The sequence below is a fragment of the Anthonomus grandis genome, chromosome 4 (assembly GCF_022605725.1).
Source record: "Anthonomus grandis grandis chromosome 4, icAntGran1.3, whole genome shotgun sequence".
NCBI lineage: Eukaryota > Metazoa > Arthropoda > Insecta > Coleoptera > Curculionidae > Anthonomus > Anthonomus grandis.
The window spans coordinates 15,044,734-15,069,656 of NC_065549.1; the positions used below are offsets into that span (position 1 = coordinate 15,044,734).

The 24,923-nt window shown below is 32.6% G+C and overlaps 1 protein-coding gene across 1 annotated transcript; it reads right to left on the reverse strand.

Annotated features, from left to right (window-relative positions):
* Positions 1-86: 86 nt before the first annotated feature.
* Positions 87-24,562, reverse strand: LOC126735364 (venom serine protease-like). Its single transcript, XM_050439332.1, has 9 exons — positions 24,421-24,562; positions 24,141-24,367; positions 11,642-11,771; positions 11,460-11,590; positions 3,857-4,058; positions 2,896-3,096; positions 467-646; positions 273-416; positions 87-214 (listed from the first exon to the last, which is right to left on the reverse strand). Exons 1-9 carry the CDS (start codon positions 24,422-24,424, stop codon positions 192-194), a joined length of 1,242 nt encoding a protein of 413 aa, XP_050295289.1. The 5' UTR covers positions 24,425-24,562; the 3' UTR covers positions 87-191.
* Between the last annotated feature and the right edge of the window lie 361 nt (positions 24,563-24,923).

A 24,923-nucleotide genomic window follows, 5' to 3' on the forward strand; every position in this document is an offset into this window, starting at 1 on the left:
TCAAATTGATTTGGGGTAAGCTGTTGTTTTTCCTAATGTGTTTTAAAGACCACATTATTAGAATGGATTAAATAATTATTCATTCATGTAAATACATTATTTTTATTCATTGTAATAAACTATTGCTAAAATGCAATAATATTGTAACTTACTTAGACTTATAATTTTATTAATATAAGATTCTATAAGTATTATATAACGCAGTATCTTATTCCTGAAAAAAAACAAAATTTATGAACGAAATACTTTAGTACGTAAAATTAAAACTAAACCTGAAGTTTGTGTAACTATCCACTGTAAATATTCGGTAATTCTAGTATTAATGCTGGGAAATGCCGAATTACAAGATATTCCAGTGGAAATAATCCCTATTTGTTGATATCTTCCTGAGGCACTATCGTACCAAAGCAGTGGACCTATAATCCATAAATTTCAAATGATGATTATTTACAATTTTTTGAAGTACCTCCAGAATCCTTAGTACAGGCATCACTAGTATCTGAAAAAGTGCAAATCTTTCCACTATTCACATGGGTATCCAGTTTAGAACGCCATTCATCAGCACAGATTGATGGTGAAACGATATCCACCTTGGCTTTTTGCAAGTAGGGACTGTCTTGGCCACTTATCTCACTTAAACCCCAGCCTTAAAAAATAAAAAAATAAACAGTTTTTTATAAACCTTCCCTCGTAACTTTTAAGAAATTATTTTTTAAAATGGCTGATGAAATACTGTGAATTGAAATAAAATAACAGCATTTATTATTACATAATTGTTATATACTATACTTATAGAGTACTACACTTAAGGCGTCGCTAGTTCGATAGATCTATAGGAATTTTTTTGTATTGGATTTTGTTCTAATTTTGTATTTTTTTTTATCTAGTTATTATTGAATTTAATTAGCTTTAAAATAGTTATCGGCTCTGAGATTTTAAAACTTTTAAGATGTGTTAATTAAGATGTAAGCCAGCCTAAACAGCTGTAGAGAATATCTAATTTTAACAAAGTACAAAACTTAAATTTTCCTGAATCGCCAAAGAAAACAAGGTATAATAGCGAAATCGAGTAATAAATAGTTTGACCAATTTTCACTACATTTCTACTCAAATTCTGTAAAGTAACCAATCACAAGAGGGGTTTAGACGTTGAAGATCTGACAACAAGGCACGTAGTCGTGCATCCCTATATCTCAGCCGGAATCCACATTGATACGTAATTACGGATCCGTTGGGACCACGTGATTGCTATCAGCCAATAAGAGACCCAAAAGGAAAACACGGATAGAAGTTGGTTAATTCGAACTTCATTCCGTATTTTTGGTCCGTTGTTGTTTTTTATTGTTATTTTTGAATTTTTACCAATGTTTTTTTAACTAGTTGTTATTTTGCACTATTCTTTTTAGAATGTCGTGTTTGGGTTCGACCCCGGGTTCCACATATTTTAAATGTGTCTATTACGGCCTTTTTAATTAATGGTCCCTATGGGATCCGAAGACCCCTTTGCAATCAAAGCATAAAAATAGGTTGAGAGAATTGTCGGAGATCAAAACTGTAAACACCAAAAACTCGAGTAAAAATGTAACGTCATTTTACAGATACGCTCTAGTGGATGGGATAAAAGTCACGGGGATAGGTTTGACAGCCTCACGAATCCGTAATTACGTACCAATGTGGATTCAGTCTTAGTCATCCACCCGCCATTTTGAAATTGACAACTATGACAAATTTATGAGATGTGTAAAGGTGCATTCACAATCAATTCGTGGGAAAAGCGACATTTGGACATATGCTATAAGTAATAGGACCATTCACAATAAAATTGAACTTTAGTATGTGTGCTGGAGTGGACAAAATTGTCTGCCAACTTTTTCGAATCGTGCCGACTTATGAGATGCGCAATTAATACATTTCTGTTATTTTATGTTTGTTTTAATTTAATGTTGAGAATTATCCTGTTGTTTTGTTCCGTGGATAGCGAGGACGACTAAATAAGTTTGAAGCTAATAAAACAAAATATGGATAACCAAGAGAATGCATTATATTAGCAGCATATTACCTTGGCACTTTTGCTGTTAAAAAATTATTAATGTTCATGAATGCAATAAATATGTCAAAGCCACTCAATCCCTTTAGTCTTATTTTATACGTATAGGAATTATATTAAGTTAATGGTGTAATATTTTAAGTTTTATTTAATGTAACCTGCTCTTTATTTGAAATGGTATTTTGGGGGATATCACCAATTATTTCTTCTATATTACTTTTTCGATGAGCATTGATGATCTGAGTATCTGTTCTTAGACCTTGTACATATTCCAATGCATCATCTAAATTATGAAAATTAATGGGAATTCTCTCACTTTCTTGTTCACATTGATATATATATATATATATATATATATATATATATATCCCGAGATTGCAAGTAGGCCTTACACTAGCTGATGCCCCGCTTCGTTAAAGCTTTGTTTCTATTGCAAGTTCCCATGTAGTTTGTAAGTATTATCATATTATAAGTACAAACTCAAATGTAGTATACAAAGATCCTGCAACAGTTTTTCTTTTGGATAAGGGATCTATATCCTTTATCTGCCTTATAATAAAGAGGCAAGTTGGTGCAAAAACTCATAATTACATTTACTCTGATGATTTTCTATAATAAATCACGTAATTTAAAATTTTTATTACTTAAGAATTAAATAAAAATACAATTATACACAATTCAACAAAAAATATAAAGAAAATAATAATAAAAATCGAAATCGATGAATTACAGAATGCTCAGTGAATATTGTGAACCGCTTTTAGTATGGCGAATTTATATTTGAAGTCGCACTTGGACCGCGGATTAATTATGCATGCACTTTAAACGTTTGTCCTCTATCAACTTACCAAGTAAGGTTGCCTCCTGCCCTACAAAATGGTCATAAGAGTATTTAAATGGTAAGCAAATTGGCGCAACTCCAAACCCAAATATTATCCGAGACTTTGTGGTTAAAATGGCGATATCATTATCATAACTTAGAGGATCGTAGGCATTATGGTAAATAAAAGAGTTGACGCTATAAATGGCACTCTGGTTAGTATCGGATCCTAAAAAATAGGAAAAAAAGGTAAAGCAGTTTCAGTTCATATTAGTGACCAGTTATGTACAGATTACAGGTGTTGCCAAGCGTTTCAAGGTTAAATAGTGAGGTATGTGTTTTATACTAGTTTCATACTAAAGCTTGCTATGTTTTCTTTTAAAACCCTCAAACCCAATTCTCACTTAGTTCGATCTAATCTTAAGATTATATAGATAACATAATTATGCTTAAAAAAACGGTCTGTCATCTGCTACCTGGGAAGTAGCGATCACAAAGATTCCCTCATTAGTTCAATGCATTAGCCTGATAACACCGTCTGAACATCTAGGCAACATATTACCAAAGTTCTATAAATCTTCCAAATTTTGGTGGTTCTTTTCCTAAATAGGTTTCTGTGTTATCTAATTGCAAAGAAAAATACTAAAAAATAATTATTAAGCTTTGAACCAATAACTTGACTGAAAACAGATCTGAATTATCCTGTGTTAATTTTTACAATACACGATCTGTCTATATACACCCTTACCACAAACGATCCTTTACATTATTTCTTAGTGAGTTTTAGTCAAGGCAACGTCATGTCAACAAAAAAAAACGTCATATTGTCAGTTAGTTCGGCATATTTTATTATGACGCCCTTTTGGAGAGTTGAAATGAGGTATTTTTGGATAAGTAGTTAGGCGCGATCTAAAAACGCCTTTAAAATTACGTCTGCATGTAATATGCTTATGGTGTTAAACTAAATTTGCTACTAAAAAACTGATTACCAGTGTTTAAATTATGATCCCCGACAAGGATTTGCAAGTCATTAACGTCCAGAAGATTTTGTTGAATGACACAATGAGCGGCAGTTAGGGTGTGCCACGCAGAAATGATCGTCGTACCACACCATTGTTCGCCATTGTAAATTAAGGCAGCCATAAACGGAAACTCATTAACGCCAGTCTCTACTCCACCGGCAATTTTACCCTAAAAAATATAAGAAATTTCATTAGGTTCAGATTTTTGGGATAGATAATATAATGGCTAGATAATATAATTGTATGGTCATAAAACGAGGGCTTTTGGGCATACTTTAATGTTGATGATTTACCCTAAATAACCTTAAAATTTATGTACAAATTACGTTATAGTCGCAAACTATACGGTTAGGATTTACTTATAGTTTGTTAAATCACATAAACGTCATACATATAGGACTCAATTTGACTCAGTTTACTAATGCAACAGTGAAAATGCCATGGAACATGACGCCGTTATACTGTCAAAATATTGTATTTTTGGACTGGTTATTTCCTTTTATCTTCATATATATCTTCATATATATATGTATATGAAAATATATATATGAAAATATATATATAAAATATATATATATATATATATATATATATATATATATATATATATATATATATATATATATATATATATATATATATATATATATATATATATATATATATATATATATATATGATACTATTCACAAAGGTATCTTATTATAGTAGTCCGATCATATAGTAAAATAACACCTTCAAGATGTCATTATGGATTTTTTAAAGGCCAACCTGATCATTACTTAAGTCATTATTTAAGTCAGGAGACAGAAATATGGTGGAGAACTATCACTCAATCTCTATTTTGCCCAACTTTTCTAAAGTTTTTGAGACCTGCATTTATAGCAACCTGTTTCATCAAATTAAACATCTTATTTTGCCCAGTCAGCATGGTTTTTTCAGTGTAGATCAACAGTCATTAATTTAACATCATTTCTGCGTAACGCATATAAGGCTATAAACTGCAAATACTAACTTGATGTTGTCTGCACAGATTTTGCTAAGGCCTTCGATAGATTGGACCATAGAATTCTCTCGAAAAAGCTTTATAAAATGACCTCAAACAAAGAAGAGACCATCGAGCTTCTCCTTAAAACTCACTTTCCTGGAAAAGGAAACGCTGGACCTTGGGGTGAGGAATCAGATCCGGAGCCGGACTGGAACCTCGCCAAAAACATAGTAACAAACGAAGCCATAGCTTGGGCAGTGGGTAAGTTTAGTCCATATAAGGCTGCGGGACCTGATGGAATCATACCTATGATGTTGTAGGTAGGTCTCGAAACCACACTGCCTTACTTAAAGAGAGTTTTTGAGGCCAGCATTGCATGGGGTATGTTCCACTAACATGGAGGGCGGCAAATGTGGTCTTTATCCCAAAACCGGGCAAGACTACCATCAGCCAAAGTCCTTTAGGGCAATAAGCCTGACTTCATTTCTATTAAAGACTATAGAAAGGCTTATAGACAGGTATATAACAGAGGAGATTCTAATAGAATCGCCACTACATAGGAATCAGCATGCCTACATGAAAGGGAAGTCGACGGAAACGGCACTTCACTCTATAGTGGGCAAAGCTGAAAAAGCCATAGAGAACAAGGAAATAGCACTTGCTCTTTTCTTTGACATGGAAGGAGCATTTGATAAGGCAAAAACAGATACTATCTGCCAAGCCCTCCTAACAGGGGCACTCCGGCTCATCAGGTGGGTCAAAACGGCGCTGGAAGACCGGAAGATCAGTGCTACACTGGGAGACTATCGTGTCGAGACCAGGGTGAAAGGCGGCTGCCCGCAAGGTAGTTGCCTTTCGCCACACCTTTGGTGCCTGGTGATGGACAGTCTCCTCAGGAAGCTAGAACTTAAAGGATTCTATGCACAGGCATACGCGGACGACGGACTAGTGATGGTCACGGGTAAATTCGTGAACACAGTCTGTGAGCGGATGCAAGTCGCGTGCAGGATAGTGGAACAGTGGTGTCGGGAGACAGGGCTTTCGGTCAACCCTGAAAAGACCGAGCACATTCTCTTTACTAAGAGGCGGAATTTGACAGGCTTTAAACCTCCCATTATGTATCAGACTCGCCTAACTTTGAGGCAGCAGGTCAAATATTTGGGAGTTATTTTAGACAGCAAGCTCACGTTTTAAACTCACGTAGAGCAGGCAATAAATAAGGCAACGGCCCTAATATGGCAATTACGGCGAACAATAGGTACAAGATGGGGTCTAAAACCCCACGTTCTCCAGTGGCTTTATACCACAGTCATACGACCGAGGATCTCGTACGGATTCGTGGTATGGTGGCCAGACGTATTGAACGTCACCAACGCCCAAAAGCTGACCAGACTGCAAAGACTGGTCTGCTTGGGAACTACTGGAGCTATGAGAACAACACCTGCGGCACCACTAAACATTCTTCTTGGGCTACCGGACCTCCCAGTCTGGATTGAGAGGGAGGCCATGGCGGTGTATAAGGAGAGATGTTCACTTAGGACAAGGCCATATGACGATTGCTCTCAGGATGTGTAAGAACATACCAGTTCTGACATCCAGATGCACTACAGAAAGTGGCAAACTAAGGTTAAAGAAGGGGTTTCAAGTCGAAATCCCGACAAGGAAGGAATGGTCGGCGAACCAAATTAAAGAGCCAAGTGGTTTCCAGGCCTGGTACACAGATGGATCATGAATGAAAAGCACCAATTAAGCCGGAGCCGGACTGTACAGGATGGAAACGAACATAGGGGAATCCTTCCCGCTAGGGAAACACACCACAGTTTTCCAAGCGGAGGTGTTTGCCATACTCCAAGTAGCAAACAAACGAGAGGCATCGGAAGGTATTGGGGGGATTTGCATCTACTACGATAGTCAAGCTGCCCTCAAGGCGATTGAGAGACCCAGAGCCAGCTCAGCGCTAGTCCAGGAATGCAGAGACTCATTGGAAAGGCTTGCAGCACACAGACTGAGGTGGGTCCAGGACACCAAGGTATCGAGGGCAATGAGCGGGCCGATGAACTAGCAAGACAAGGTTCCGTTAACCCCTTCGTAGGCTTCGAACCTTGTCTCGGTCTTAGCAAAAAACAAATCTCGCAGGCACTTAATATTTGGGCCTGGGAAAAAACAAGGAAGAATTGGAGAAGGACAGAAGGATGTAGACAGGCCAAGATCATGTTGGCTCTAAAGCAAGGCGACTGCTGACAAAGACCCGACAAAGTATCAAAGACTTGGTGGGAACCATGTCCGGGAACAACAGTCTAAACAAGCATCTACACCTTCTTGGTATAAGAGAAAGCCCACTTTTTCCGAATTGCGGTACAGGGGAGGAAACTTCATACCACATACTAGGTATCTGTGATAGGTGGAGTCGCCTGAGAAGGAAAATATTTGGAGCAGCGACACTCCAACGGAAAGATCCTAAAGATCTGGACTGGGACAACGTGCAAGCCTTTATTAAAAGGACGGGCTGACTCAGTGAAGACCGCGCATTGGGAGTGGGGGCGTAGGGGTGGGTGATTCTGGGGTTGGCGAAAAGGGCTGTCCAGGCCTACTTGCCGAGCTCTAGCTCCCCCACCCTTACTACTACTACTACTACTACTACTACTACTACACTGAAATTTGTGGACTTCAATAGGTTTAGGTCATCTGGGTATACATTGCTCCATTTTTGTTTTTGATTTTTATCAATGACATTTCCACAAGTATCGGCAGTGAGTTTCTACTATTTGCGGATGACATGAAGATTTTTCGTCTTGTTAAGAGTCGTCATGACTGTATACAGCTTCAGGCTGATCTTGAAAGGGTTTATGAATGATGTAAAATTAACAGACTCCCACTTAATCTTCAGAAATGTAAGAAGATGTCAATTTCATTGCTCAAAGATGAGATTGACTTAGGTTATATGATACCACACTCCCAAATTGTGACTCTGTTCATAACCTAGGGGTCTGTGTTGATAAAAAGCTTATCTTCAATACTCATATAGATACCATCATAAGATCTTCTTTAAAGACCCTAGGCTTTATTATAAGATCAATGGAACTATTTTTTAATACTTCAAGCAGGACAATTTTGTTTAACTCTCTAGTAAAATCACGCCTACTGTATGCCTCTCTAGTATGGTTTCCTAATTATGCAGTGCATATGCACAGGCTGGAATCAGTTCAACAAAAATTTTACAGATATTAGTTTTAAGTTGGATGGTGTATACCCTGAGAGGGGTGTTAATCAGCATTTATTGTTTTCACGGTTTGATGCACTGTCTCTTCAGCAATCTGCTGTTTGTGAGAATTTGGTGTTTTTATTTAAAATATGTAACAATCAAATTGATGCTTCAGATCTTCTATCAGTTTTGAATTTTGCTACTCCCTACATCCATACAAAAAGACACAGTGTAACTTAACACTTATGGCACCAATTTGGACAAGAAAGAGCCCATATATAGGGCATGCAATTGGTTCAATGATGTTCAGCTAAGGATTGATGTTGATCTGTTTGGCATGACTTTGAATCATTTCAAATCTGTTATTTCAGATAGAATTAGATTGTTAGTTGTTTAAGTACTTAATATAATACCTATTATTAGTTTTATATTGTACCAGTTATTGAGTTTGACATTGTTATTTGTTGCATCACTGAATTTATTGTATTATATGTCGATATTTCAATAATTGTCTTATTATTAAGATTTGTTTCCTGTTGGACAATAAGACTTTGAATTTGAATTACAACAGTATTGTGATGGCTAAAGTAACGTACAAAATTCACAGACAAGATAACGTTTCAAATATATATATATACAAATATATACTATATATATATATATATGTATATATATATATATATATATATATATATATATATATATATATATATATAAAGACGTCTAAGCGCCTTTAAGAAAAGACATCTCGTCATTTAAAATTACTTTAAAAATCTTTTTTAAGACTCATTTAAAAAAAAATGTAAACAAATGTTTATTTAGTTGTATTATTGGATATTATATATTATAAGTAAGTAAGGCCACAAAAACTCTTAAGGTAGACGTAGTTTGACAAAAACAACGTCGTTTTCCATCCGTAATCTTTTGTTACCTGTCTAGTACAATGCTGGTAGGTATTCACATTTTCAACTGATCTCAAATAATGAAAAATTACTTTATTTGTTGTCTTGGATGAACCGACTGTGGGGAAGATATATTAAAAGCTGTAGAATTAGCATTTGGAAAAATGTAGCTTTTAAATCTCTTTGCTCCCGACGAACAACAAGAGGGAGAAGACAAAACATCTGATACAGAACTCTGTAATCGTAATGTTATTGGCGTTCTAGAAGATAAGAAAATGATTTACCATCAGAAATGTTCTATAGTGATAAACACCGCTTTCTTGGTCTCGACTTACTTGATCTCTTTGCTAATTACCTAAAACGGTTTAGTCAACCAAAAACTACTTTGTATCTGAATCTTCATCCATCAATAATATAATTATTAGTAATTTCTTCAATATACGATAAAATTTGCAGGGTAAATACTAATAAGGTCTGCCTCATTCACTCTTTATTTTGATTAACAAATCATTAGAATTGGCGGGTTGGGAAGGGCGGAAAACTTTTCTCCACAAATGAAAATGCCAATTTTTTGTCAAGAGTTATACATTTCGATGAGTTCAGTTATAATCATCAAACCACATATGTAAACACTACAGCTATGTAGTGTAGAGTCTGATGATGATGAGTGAATGCATCGAAATGCATAACTCTTGACAGAAGATTGGCATTTCCATTTGTGGAGAAAAGTCTTTCCGCCCTTCCCAACCCGCTATATTATTGCCACTCCACTTCAAGAATGGACTTCTACATTAGAATTGGGTTGGTCTTTCCTGATTTTTGGAAAAAAAGAGCTTCTCAACCCCTATCCATAAAGCTGCGAGCAAGAGCGATGTAAGTAACTATAGACCAATATGCAACCTAAATGTTTTTCCAAAACTATTGTAACAGAATATTACTTACATCATTATTGGGTCCTACATTTGCTTCTCCAAAACAAAAGCATAGAAATACGATATATGCATATGCCTTAAATTGAATATAACAACAATGGATTCTTGGAGTTGTATTCGACTCCTCTCTATCATATATATCTCATATATCTAAAATTGTATTAAAATCCCTTAGAATGACAGGTTTTGTAAAGAGATAAAAAAGATGATTTTACCAATATCCCTGCTATCCGCGCATGCTGGACTGTACTTTAATCAGACCTTTGCTGGAGTATGCCTCTTCAGTCTAGAGTCCTCAGTATGCATGTTTTATTCACAGCTTGCATTTACCTAGCATTTAAATCTAAAATTGATCTATTGACCAATACCGTTAATTGAATATTTGAGAAATTATATATTCAATACAAATATATCCAAATATTCAATCTCTAGAAGATTAGAAATTTCGATGCATTCACTCATCATCATCAGACTCTACACTACATAGCTGTAGTGTTTACATATGTGGTTTGATGATAATAACTGAACTCATCGAAATGCATAACTCTTGACAGAAGATTGGCATTTCCATTTGTGGAGAAAAGTCTTTCCGCCCTTCCCAACTCGCCAATTCTAATGATTTGTTAATCAAAATAAAGAGTGAATGAGGCAGACCTTATTACTATTTACCCTGCAAATTTCATCGTGTATTGAAGAAATTACTAATAATTATATTATTTATGGATGAAGATTCAGATACAAAGTAGTTTTTGATTGACTAAACCATTTTAAGTAATCAGCAAAGAGATCAAGTAAGTCGAGACCAAGAAAGCGATGTCTATCACTATAGAATATTTCTGATGGTAAATCATTTTCTAATGTTCTAGAGTTCACATGAGACCAGTACTTCGTATGTTACTAGGGTCAATTCAATTAAACCTGTTTCTGATTCAGAAACAAATTGTTCAAAACAGACTTTTGCAAGTAATTTACATTTTGATCATAATCCAGAAAATATAATCTAATACTCTCTGGGACATGACTTTTTGAAAACTTTATGCGCCTGTGTCTTTGAACATAGCAAATTTTTAAGAGCTGGAGAAAGCCATCTATAAGATATTAGAAATAAGTATTTAAAGCAGAACTAATCATTATTTTGTTTTTTGTTTTTAATAAAACGATCCAAGCAACATAATTATATAAGCTCGTGATTTAAAGATGTTCGACATGACCGCTACCATGTGTTTTTTTTTTAACCACAATAAAATTAAAGTGACTTATGTAACTGATAATTTTGATAAAACATGTTACTTTATAAAACGCGTTATTTACTTTAGATACTGCGTTTACAAGGTAATGTTCATAAACGCTGGATAGTGAGTACTTTACGCACGGTAATAGAAAAAATATATTCAGGGTTAGTTAGTATACTTAATAAGACTTTAGACCTGTTTAATTTATTCTGCTCCTAAAAAGGCAAATTAAACCTTTTAGAATAAAATTACTTAAGAAAAAACTCTTTTATCCTATTTAGTGTTAAATTAAAATACAGAAGGTTACTTCTTACCAAAGATTTCCACCCACAGTTACAATCGTCTTCTGGATCTTTTTGTGGTGGCTCATCAGGATTATTCTTTTTAAGTGGCGTAGCTGTACATATAAAAGTGCCACCAATACTGTTGGAGGTTGTGTATAATTCTGAAAATATAAAACAAATAACTGATCCGTATGTTAAAACGTTTTACTTACCAACAGATAGCTCAGTTCCAGAGCTATACAGGGAAAACATTGAATTGCCACAAAAATCCCTTTTCTCCCTATTAATCCAACTTTCACGAGCACTTACGGAAAGCCTGTCTCCATAACAAATATTGTTGTTCTACAATTTAATTTATTTATTTGCAAATTATTTATTACTGTAATAGGAAATTTATTTTTGAGTAAAGATGGCTAATTGGAACCTAAATCTGGCAAGGATTTATTTTAGGGAATGATTAGTGCTAGACTAAACTCACACCATGTTTATTTGATGAGGCTAACTGTTTAGTAAGAGCTATATTTTTTGTTTACATATGTAAAATTAGGCTCATTTAGTGTGTCAAAATTTTGAAAAATTATTCCAATAAGACTATATAATTTTTAATAAAAAAAATAGTTTTAGCCATTAAGTATTCGCATATCGAGCATCAAATTAACTTTATTATGAATGAAAAAGTCAACAATGGTTTATCTATACAAAGTTAATTCTTGAAATATATTTTCAATCAACGTCCCAAATATGAGATGGAAATATTTAAATAGTAAATTTATTAAAATATTTAAAACCAAAACTTAAATAATTTTTCTCATTAAATAAGCTAATAGGCCTTATTTGGCCTATACGATGTTGATCTATTGTATCGCGATTAAAATATCTAGTATTGTGGGAGTGATCATAAACATCACATAGTTTTTAGGTATGGTGGTTGCCCATTTTAGCCAGTTTTCGATATTAAAATAACAATGAAGAATAAGAAAAGGAGTGAGTTATGTGACTTCTGTACGAGATTCTATAAGAAAACCTCTTACAGCAACTTTTGCAGGTTTTGGATATAAATGGAGTGATAATAATATAATTACTGATGCTGTAGTAATTATATTATTATCACTACGTCGCAATGGTCAAACACAAATAGTGTTCATGTATTACTTTAAAAGAATTTAGTTTTTTAGCAAGGCTTAACTTTTTATTTATATGGGCTAAGAGGCTTAAGCTGATATCAACAATCAATCCTAAATTTTTGGCTTTATGCACTACTTGTAGAGGAAAGTCTCCTAATATGGGGTACTTTTTTTAAAAACACTGTTATAAAAAAATGAAGTTAATTTTAAACACTACTTCCATATTTTACGATTCATTTTACACTGTTTAAGGATTTGATAAAACGAAAGATGTTAAAAATTAAATGCAGAAGAAAACATGCAACATTAAAAAAAAGTTGCACCACCCCATAATAGGAGCCATGGTATCGTAATATGGGGTACACCAAGTTCGTAATATGGGGTACCCAATTTAATATGTAGAAACTAAAAATAACCAAAATATGTTTGTTTTTTTTGTATAAAAGTATCATTTATTAAAAGAAACTAAAAAAATAATACGTATTATTTATTAAAGTAAATACCTAAAACTTACATGCAACCAAAAAGACAAAACAAATCTATTTTGTAACGCAAAAGTCACAAATATAGTGGCTTCTTTCACAACCAGCACATTCAACGTGAGCCCACTTGAAGCAGCCTTGGCACTTCATCCATTCCTCGCCTCTAACATCTTCAGAAAATGGACTTTCGCAAAACATACAAATAGCATCTTCCTCAAAGTTTTCTACCTCGTCATCTGAATCTTGATATTCCGGTTCAGGAGCCGAGTCTGAAGAAGAAGAACAGCAGGATACTGATTTTCCATTTTTTCGTTTTTGTTTAGCCACTGACAATTTTTTTTTTCTGTTGGAAAGGTTTAATTTTTTTCTGTTGGTTTGGTTTTAAATAAACAATTTTTCTTTTAGTGCCCGAAGTTGAAGGTAATTTTTTTTTTTCCATGCGGCTTTTCAATTCTTCTTTGTAGGGCGTGCTAGTTATAACCGCAGCTTTACCACTTCTTGTACTCTTTTTTTTAATAATATCTTTAGAAGTAGTTGGAACAGGCATTAAATTTGCAGGAGTAATCTGTTTCAAAGCAGTTATCTGTCTCTCTGGGGTAATCCGTCTCAGGGCTTTTTTCTTTTGACTCGTTGTTATCTAATTCATCCTCTATTGTTTCTATTTCTATATTTTCTTCCTGAACTGTTTCTGCTTCTACTAGTTCTTCACCAGACATATCCTGCACTTCTGCCACAAAGTCATGTTCTTTAAATATGTTTCTGTCAGGAGGGAACATTCCAGTTTTTCTAAAGCCGTTGGTGGCCGCTTTTATGTAGGCTTTCCCAAAAAGTTCTCCTATCTGATAGCCTGTTACTACACGTCCGGGATTTAACCTTATCCAGTTTGTAATTTCCTGTGTGTAGTACGTTTTAAACCGAGACATAAAAGCAGCGTCCAATGGTTGCATCCGATGAGTTGAATGTGGTGGAAGGGATATTATGTGAACATAATTTTCTCGCGCCACAGTTATGACCTCCAAAATTTTTGTGTGGGAATAATGGCCGTCAAGTATTAAAACCACTGGATCATCAGAGCTAGGCTTTGTCAGGTTAATAAAATGGCGAAGCCATTCCACAAATATTTCTTGTTGGATCCAGCCAGATATATGGCACGCATATTTTGATCCTGGAGGAGTGCCATTCATAAGCTCCATTTTCATGTTTTTTCGTGGGAAAATTATAAAGGGCGGTATGTATACTCCTGTTGCACTAAAACACATAACTGTGGTTAACAAAGACCCACGCTCAGCGGAGGTAATAGCACCGATTTGTTTTTTCCTTTTTTTTTCCACTACTTTAACGTGCTTGTGTTGCACTATGGTGAGGCCAGTTTCATCGCAGTTAAAAATTCTGGCTGGATTATGATTTATTTTTTCAAGAAGTGGCTCATACAAATCAAAAAATGCTGCAACATTTTCTCCATTGAAGGATTTAGTTCGTGCATATGATATTCCTTAAGGAGTTCGTAATGATAATTCTTTGTGCCTTGACAGAAAGCTGGCAAACCATTTCTTCCCAGCAGATTCTTTGGCTACGCTAAATGGATTTTTTATATTATTAGCTTTGCATAAGCTATATGCTAATATGCACACATCTTTTTGTGTCATACCAAAAAAATTTCTTTTCATTTCTAAGCAGTGCTTTGCGAACAGCGATTCCATTTCTTGTGAAAAGATAATTTTGCGTCCCAGAGAAGAATTCACAATATCTTCAGGATTGCCTTCCATTTTTACGTACTTTTCCAAGGTTGTTTGGGGCACATCGTGGGTTCTCGCACTCTTTTTGTAACCCATCTGACCTTGTCTGACAGCTAAAATTGCTGAAATCATTTGCTGCTTATCCCAAACTTTCCTTTTTTTAGGCATCTAAAATAAAATATTTGATATTAATCAAAAAGTAAATAATTATCTCCTAATATGGGGTACCCCAAATTAGGAATTGATAGGTACCCCATATTAGGAGCAAATTAGATTTTTGGGAGGGGCGATATTTTACAAAAATTAAGATGTTTTTTTAAAAATCATATTCATTTTCATAAACTACGCAAAATGTAATAAAGAATAGTATTATTAAAAGTTTTAAAACTTACCTTTAAGTCGCTTAAAATATCCAAATCTACAACCGGCAAAAAAACTTTATTTTTCAAATAAACCTATTTTAACCATTTACGTAATGCAGATAATAGATGTCGCAACTAGTTCCAGCTCAAAATTGAACTACCCCATATTAGGCGACTTTCCTCTATATTCGTATTTTGGATTTTTAGGGTATATTTATTCCCTGCTACTTCGAGTTAAATTTTATTGCGTCCTAAGAAAAGAGCACATGATTTATTAGCATTCGATTTTAGATTGTAATTTTCAGCATATTTAGAAATGTTATCCTAATAATTATTAAATTAAATTCGTAAATGATCGTGTTTAGTAGTATAAGTGTGCAAATAAATCAGTTAACTATTTTTATGCATCGAGCATTTTAATTCATACCTAACGAAAGGGAAAAACGTTACAATATTATTTTGATAAAAATGAATGACGTCATTTGAAATGCTATCAGGCAAATTATTACAGTAAGCAAAGTAGACATTAAATATATTAGCATCATTTAAATTAGGAGGTATTTTACAATTAGTGCTATATGTATAATATTTAATTTTTTTACAGTATTTCAAAATAGTTTAACCTGTGTTTTTGATAATTTTTAGTAGTAATTAGATAGTAATTTATAAAATTTTTCATTTTATACTTTAAATTTCTCTTATGAGCTTGTTCCCACTTTTTTTTAATACTCGTATTAACCATTAAACTTAATAATAATTTATGTAGTACTTAATACGATTTTAGTCAAATATCCCGAGAATGTTCTGAAGATTTATGGGATCTTTTTGAAATATTCCAGATATATTTTTTTTTTAATAAAATAACATGTAAAAACTTAAAAACTTTTGGCCATGATTTAATATATTTAACTTTTTTAATTTAAGTTGAATTTAACATTAAAGTAATTGCATATGTTATTATTTCCTTTTTTTTAAACCAAAAGAGGATTTTTATTTTTATATTTATTTTACTTTAGAGTTAATTACAGGCCTTTGAATATTCTTGCATTTGCAGGACATTTATAAATAATAAACTTAACAAATATATGAATTATTTTGTAAAATTGAAAAAACGGATTATTATTAATTTTTCCACGTAAATAGAGAAGTACAAATTTCTTTTGTCTATCACAAACACGAAAAAATGCACACATGAATTTTATTATATTAAATTTGATTTTTATTACCTCTGCTTCACTTTAATCTCGATTAGGAACTACGGAAATTAATTTTTCGCAATTTGGTAAAGTTGCAAATAAAATTTTTTAAAAATGGGATGGAAGAGAGTGATCATTTGGTTTATATTTAAAAATAGCTATTATTGTAATTAAGGATACACATTACCTTAGTTAAGCGTGTGTGATATTAATATAATATTAGTTAAATTTAAAAAGGAAAATTACTCATCTGGGGCTGGTCTGTCAATAAGTGATATCCCTCACATCCCTAGAATTTGATGATATTTTTATTTTTTTTTATTTTTTTTAGACAGTTTCATTTTTAATTTTTTTCTAGATAGCTAAAGTCATTTTTTCAAACTGTTAAGTGCATTTTAAGTGTTTTTCCAGGCAATTCAAGTAATTTCTTTAAACAGTTGAGTGGATTTTAGTTTTTTTCTAGGCAGTTGCAGTCACTTTTTTAAGTACTTAAGCATATTTGTAGGTTCTTTCAGGAAATTTTCACTTTTTTAGGCGTTTTAGGTCATTTTTTAAATGTCTTTCAGGTACTTTAGGCCACTTTGTTAGATAATTTAGTGGATTTTTAGGCCATTTACAGGCAGTTTAAGTAAATTTTTTAGGCATTTGCAGAAATTTTTTTAAGGCATTTGAAGACATTTTTAGTTTCTTCCATACATTTGAGGATTTTTTTTTTCAAGCAATTTAAGTCATTTTTTCAGACCTTCGAGTGCATTTTAGATTTTTTCCAAGCATCACAAAGTAATTTTTGAGGCAGTTAGCATTTTTTTTCTTAAATACCTTTTTTAGACTATTTACTGTTTTTTAGTTTGACTGCATTTTTAAAATAATTCAAAATGTGACAATAAATGGCACTGAGATTCTGGGTGTTACTTTATCTTCATTGTGTCATCGTTGCTGCAAGTTGCTGAAGTAAGAATATAAAGATATCCTAGAAATATCTATATTAAAAAAATGTAATACGCAAGATTTCAACTATAAATTTCATAAAGACTTTATTCGGAAAAATTGACCATATTGACCATTTATTTATTAATTTTGTTTAATAGATTTTGCTAATATATATATTATAACACTATTACACTACTAAAATTTAATTTATTGTTTATTATTTCATTTATGTGTATATATTGTATATATGTGTTTCTTATGTAATCTCTACATGGAAGTTTTGATTTTTTTAAAATTTTCTTACAATGTTAAAATCAACTCTTAGAGGTCAGTTTTTGAACGGATTTTAATCCACAACTCTCTCTAAACATCGATTTTTTGCAAATTATTTAATTAAAAATTTCGAAAAATTTCTGTACGAGAGAAAAAATTGTCGTGACGAAGATACGGTCTGACATCAATCTAAGATTATTCAACAACGAAATTTGTGTTCATTCATTCATCTCTTCGTTTTTTAGGAAAGAAGTTTTAAATTAGGATAATTGATATAGTTTTCTAATAAAAAAATAATTGAGTATTACTTCTGGTTCTACCGGAAATAGCCCAAGCTAATAGTTTTATATGAAACCTTGTGTATTACGCCATTCTATAGAGTGAAACATGCGCTTCAATAAAATATCACGAAAATATGATGTGTACCAAATTGTGTATTGCTTATGTATTCCTCGAGTTTTTTGTAGATGATCTTTAAGAACAACTTCAAGGAGTGGCTCATAAAGCCACGGATGCGATGGATGGTAATATGAGCTATATGATTTTCTTAGATTTATTTTCTTGGAAATTGGAATCATTTTCATCTTCAGAAATGGATGAAAACCATTGTGCACAGGTAACCCTTGAAGAGGTTCAGAAGAATATCAATTACGTCATTATCAAAAAGTTTGATAAGCTCTATTGGTATCTAATCAGGATCAGCAACTTTACCGGGTTTCATAGTTTTCAAGGCATATAGTATTTTTGCTTTAAATATTTTTAGATATATACTTGCTTCTAAGATCTTTCATCATCAAACAGTTATGACAGGTATGCGTTCCACCTTTTAAGCTTTTCCTGATTTTAGTTTAGTTAATTATATGACCCTTTGTATCTATGATAATATTACTAGTTGCATTGACCTTATTACAACCAGTCATTTCGTTTATCTCTTTGTGCATGTGAAAGCTATCAAATTTCTTTCTTTCAACACTTCTGTTTCTTCATATTTATCAAAAAGCATCTACTCAATTAATCGCAAAAAATGAAACACTTAAAGATCCAAGAAAATTGACTTATCTTCAATTGCTGTTACGTTTAGTAGTTTTTTTTAAATTACAGATATTATCTTTTGTATTTTATCAAAAATTTGAGATTATATGTGACTCTTCTTTAAAAATATTTATTAAATTATATGTTCAGTTAAGTGGTATAGATCTATTGCTTTTGCATATACAGGGCATCCCAGATTGGAGCCTCACCATTGGGTGAACTAGAAGAGATAGGAAGTTAAATTGAGGCAAAGTTGCGCAAGTCCTCATTTTCATGAGGACTCGTGTTACGAGAAAGACAAAAAATATATTTTAAATGGGATTAAAAACAAACACCTTTTTATATAATAACGCATTAATAAAAAGAAACTTAAACACTAACATAATAAGAGGTTCAAAAATAACACAATTAAAGCAAATATTCAAATCTTAATCCGCCTGCTTAACTGCATTTTCGTGTCAGTCTGTGAATTTTATGGAGGGCACGCTTGCGGGGATAGCCCTGATATCCCTTGTTTCTTGACGTGAGGCTTCAAGATTATGTGACGTATTTTAATAAATACGGTTTTGAAAAAAATCCCCTAAAAAATTAATCTAAAGGGTTTAGGTCGGGCCTTCTAGCGGGCCAACGTACGGGTTCTTGGTTTCCAATCCATTTGTTAGGGAACATATAATTGAATAAATTAGTGACGCATCGTCCATTATGGGCACCGTCATGTTGCCACCATATTTGACGTAGTGCATTTAAAGGTTCTTCCATTAAGGAATCCATTATATTGGTCCTTATTAATTCTACATATCTTTCGGAAGTTAGATTTCCTTTAAGAAAAAATGGGCCGATAATTTTATTGTGCCACATACCGACCCATACATTAAATGATTGGCGTCCCTGAGGTCTTACTTCTTAATTCTGCCTGGGGTTTTCTATTGACTAATAGTGTTTCTAATGTCTATTAAATAGTCCATTTGTTGAAAAACTGCATTGATCTGTCTCTATAAGTCAGCATCTTCATTAACTTTAACTTGCATCCAGTATCAAAATTCTAAGCGTCTCTCAGCATCCCCAGGTCTTTGAATAATATGAATTTTGTAAAGTTTACATCCCGATTATGTAAAGTTGTCTAAACTGTCATTTGCGGCCACTTCGTTTGGAAAAACTCTAATTGAAGCTCGAGGATTATAATTTCCCTTAAAAATAATTTAAAATTATTCATTTTTCTTTTTACTCTGCAATGGTTTTAAAACTTTCTAACAGTATCTCAGATAATTTGTTCCTCTTTGGGATCGACTGTTTTTCCATATTTAATCTTTGGTTTAACAAAACTTTCGCATTGAGCTAAACTATTATCAATATTAGCAAAATAAGCGTAATTCGGCTGTCGTCTTTCTGGATATTCCAACAAATAGCGCTCACAAGCAATTTTTGAAATTCGATGCGACATATAGTAAATCCTTATCATGTCTCTTTTTTCTTCAGAGGAAAACGGCATTTTGGTTAAATACACATTAGTGAACGAATAGTGAACTATCAAAATATTCAATAGTTTAAAGTAAACAATTAAACAATGATTGTCAGCATGCACGACGCACCGCCACACAGTGTTTGCCCCAATGTACAAAAGTCACAAAAATAATAACACAATTTAAAACAAGAAAAGCCATTAATGGTAAGTATAATGATTGAAGATTACAAAAAAGCCAAATATTTTAAATTCCAAAGCTCATACAAAAAACTGCATAGCTTTAAACTGATAAGAGTGAGAATTTTTATTTTTAAATACATGAATGTTTGTGTGTGCAGCAGGTTTTTTATAAGTTTTCTGCAAGTGCAATTTATATTAGTAGTGTGCCCAAACATGGATTGTGATTTAAGAGGTATGTATTCCTTCCTTTCCCTATTACATTACTTATTATATTACAAAATTATAAAAAAATAGTTTGACAAAATTCAATTATGTTTTTTAAAAAATGTGCAAAAATGCCCCATACGATTTTTTGGAATATGATAGCCCCACTACTCTATCTTATTATAAAATATTAAAATCTTGCCTCAATTTGCCCCCCTCTTAGTAATTAATTTTTTTAGATGTGTCCTACAATATACCAAGAAAGATCCTATTTGAAGAGTGGCTAATAAGCCCTTCAAACGAAAAGGAACATAACAATATTTTTTTGAAAATTAAGTCATTTTTAATTCAAGAAAAGGTTTCTGAAGACATTCTAAAGCAAAATAAGGGCTATATACAGCCGAAAAGCCATATTTTTTGTTTAAAGCTTAAGGAATTTTGGGAAAGATATAATCGAACATGTAATAGAGTAGAAAAAAATCAGGAAAAGTGTCTTAATGGAAATATTACGGGAACTCTCAAAACCACAACTTCAACTTCAGAAGTAGCCAAAACTTCGAGTGACGACTCCAAGTTGATGGGCAGACCTAGAAAATCGTTCGCAGAGTTATGTCCAAAAAGCAAAAGAAGACGAGTAGAACCGCTACTTAAAAGCTATTCCATGGAAGAATTATCTTTTGCTACTAATAGGTCCATACATTTATCAGACAATAAATATTCCACTCAAAATTTAGCCAATAAAAAATATCTTACAACCTCACAGGCTTTGGCGCTTTTTACGACATTAATCTTTCTGTCAGAAAATAACACTGACAGACTGTTTCCGGAGCTACTATTCAGTGCTAATAATGAAAAAAGAATATTTACCAGACAAAATTAAAGTAACTGAAACCTCCGCTGAAGTCGACCTTCAACCACGGATAGCATTTTCAAAACTTTAAATTTTAATAATATTCAAGACCACCACCTCAAAGTTGTTTGTAAGTGGGGTTTCGATGGTAGCTTGGGACACAGTCTCTACAAACAAAAATTTTCATCGGCAACAGACACAGATGAATATATGTTTTTGACAGCAATGGTTCCGCTAAAGTTACTTGACCTTGACAGCCACGGCAATGTGATTTGGGAGAATCCAAAACCGTCATCTACATTTTACTGTCGGCCGATAAAATTTATGTTTGCCAAAGAAAACTCGGAAGTTGTTCGTAAGGAAGAAGAAAAAATATCCAAGTTAGTAAGAAAGCTTAAAGAATATAGAGTTCCCGTTCAAGAAAACACTATTCTTGTTGCCTTTGAAATGATTTTACCAATGTTTGACGGCAGTGTTGCAAATATTTTGTTCGATACAAACTCTACTGCAAAATGTATCATTTGTGGAGCCAGACCCAAAGAAATGAACACCGATAATGTTCTGGAAAAACCTCCCAAAGAACAAAATTATCGCTTTGATATATCAACTCTCCACTGTTGGATAAGATTTTTTGAGTGTTTGCTGCACATTGCATACCGTTTGCAAGTGAAAGTATGGCAAGTTAAAGGTGACGAAAATAAAAAAAAATAGAAAACACCAAAAAAGTTATCCAAGCTAATTTTAAAAGCAAAATGGGTCTGATAGTAGACTAATCAAATGGAGTAAATAAACCAAAACCTGGGTATGGCTCCACAAATGATGGAAATACTGCCAGGCGCTTCTTTCAGAATTCTGCTTTAGGCGCCGACATAACAGGCATTGATAAAGGCTTAATTGAAAAGTTTCATTTAATATTAAGAATATTGGCATCTGGTCGTAAAATTGACGTAACTAAATTTAGGGTTTTGCTTAATGAGGCTCGCCTTTTGTACTTAAGCCTTTATAGCTGGTATTACATGCCTAGTTCTGTTCATAAAGTCTTAGTCCACGCGTGCGACATTATTGACTTTTTTGAATTACCTATTGGCCAGCTTTCAGAGGACGCGTTAGAGGCTAGGCATAAGGAATTTCGAAAAATCCGGCTGTGTAACAGTCGTAAAACTTCAAGAGCAGATGCCAATACTGACATTATAAAAACTCTCTTACTAACTTCGGATCCTCATTTATGTACATATAGACGATCTTTAATTAAAAACAAAAAAACCGCCTGTGACAATGAAATTAAAAAATATCTGATAAATGAAGAATCCCACGATTCTCATTCATTTTTAGATATAAAAGAAGCTTTAGATACTGATACCGAAACAGAAACTGATAATTCAGACTAAATTTTAAGTGAAAAATGATTTAGAATAATATCCTTTAAGTTTTTATATAGGTATATGTAATTTTTATTTTTGTTAATAAATAATTTGATTTTTTATATATTTTATTACCTAGATACATTTTTTCAAAAATATCGAAAATACAGTTTTTTTAACTACGTATTTATTATTAAATAATTTCAATTACCCGCCTATAAAAACACCTTTTTAAAAATATAAAGGTATAAATGAAGCTGTATCTATATCTATAGATATAGGTGTTTACTTACTATAGGTTTTATAATAAACATAAATTCAACTTTATTTTGCTCAAACAAATACCTACACCTACATGATAGCCAGATATGATTTGTTTATGTTCTAAACATTTTCTTAATACAACCACAATTATTCTAGTTTTTATGGCATCTCACTAGCTCACATATTAAAAAAGGTAAGAGAGGTCCCGTATTAAAAAAACTGTTGAAATATGCTAGCTATGTCTCTGTAATGCATTTTGGTTGTTCTTTAATATTAATATATTAAGACATAAATATGTTTAAAACATATGTTGTATATTACTTTTGTTCCAAAACTCCTATCTTACGCAACACTGTGCGCCACTTTGATAAATAATTGTTAAAATTTCTACATATATAAAATATCTCAGAGCCTAAGATTTAAAGAATGCTACTTTAATTATTGCATTATTTATTTACCTTTTTTTGTTGTTATTGTAAAGAAAAGGTTTTTTAATCCTATTAAGAATATATTTTTGTCTTTCTCTTTAACACATGAGTCCTTATGGAAATATCCATTAATATAAAATTTTTGAATAAATGCGATACATCATTGGTTTAGGAACATAAAGGGCTCTTAAAATCTTTAATAAAAAATCCAGGGTCGTATTTAAAAAAATAAACTTGATGATGACAGCTCAACTACGAAACGTCGGTTTGAAAATCTGACGACACCATTTTGTAAAATAGAGAAAGTAGCAATGAGAATGAGTAATTTATTTTGTTACATCTATTTAAATAGAGTCATAAAAAAATTAAAATTAAATCGCGAATATTCGGTTTCTTCCAAATATCTTTAGAAATATTCGGAATTTTTGAAATTTCGAAAGGGCGTTTTAATGACCCCCAAATTGCGCAACTTTGCTTCAATTTAACCGACCTCGTATCTCTTCTAGTTTACGAGATCCCAATGGTGAGGCTCAAACTTGGGACACCCTGTACGTATTTTATTAAAAAAATCCTGAAAGATTTGTCTTTTTACTATACTTAAATTATAACTACATCTACAAAAATAATTTACATTTTTGGAAATTATAAGTTTTAGGCTGAGGAAAATATGACTTATATCAATGACTTAAAATTCAAAATTCTTATAAAGCACATAAATGATGCTCTGGCTAATTATTTCATTGTCTCACGGTATAATCATTTACAATATATACCACTGGTTCTTAATTTTTGCACATTTTTACTTGACTGGTGTTTTTATAGCTTACCCCAGGCAAATTAACTGTACAACTTAAAAAAATTTGGGCTCCATTAACAGTTTTTAGGTTCCATATACTGCGAGTTGCCGATGAATATTTGTTAGGATAGTTCGGGTTAACTAGGAAATACTTTTCGCCAGGCACTAATTCCAAATTAAATCCACAGTTTCTTATTGAAAATATTTCTAAAGGAAATATCACAAGAAGTAGATGAACGGTAAAGCGAGAAAGATTTGCTGAAATATTAATTTTTATTTTAACTGTTCTTTTGAGGATCAGTTTTGCTTACCCATGTTCGTAACAAGACCCTTGAAACTACTAAATTATTAACAAAAAAAAAACGTGCTTTTTATATTTTTTCCTATTGATAAAAAATAGTCGCCGGGAAAATTACCATGTAAGGTTACTTTTATGAAAAAAATAATATTTTAGAGTTTACACGAATGGGTGATAAAAAAACTACGTTCATTTTTTAAAAAATATAATGAGCTAATAAATTATATTTTTCTACAATATAATAATAATTTAAGGGCTAACAGCGATAAACAGAGTAATCAAACTAATCGTTACACTTTTAACTTAAGTTAATTATGCTTAATTGCATTTTTTTTACAAAATACACATTTTTTTGATAAAAGAGATTTATTATTATTTTAATTAAGGTAAGGTATAGAAAGATATATTATATCAATTAAAGGAAAGCTATCTTTGAGAGTTTAGTAAAATGAACAGTCTTCTAAGCCAGATTATGACATTCATCGTTCACATATTTTTTTCCAAATTGTTCATTTG

Excerpts from the sequence above, each read along its gene's own strand:
- LOC126735364 (XM_050439332.1), bottom strand. Across the intron at positions 4,059-11,459 it reads ACTGTGGGTGGAAATCTTTG|GGTAAAATTGCCGGTGGAGT; the intron begins GTAAGAAGTAAC and ends TATATTTTTTAG. Across the intron at positions 215-272 it reads GATAGTTACACAAACTTCAG|GAATAAGATACTGCGTTATA; the intron begins GTTTAGTTTTAA and ends GTTTTTTTTCAG.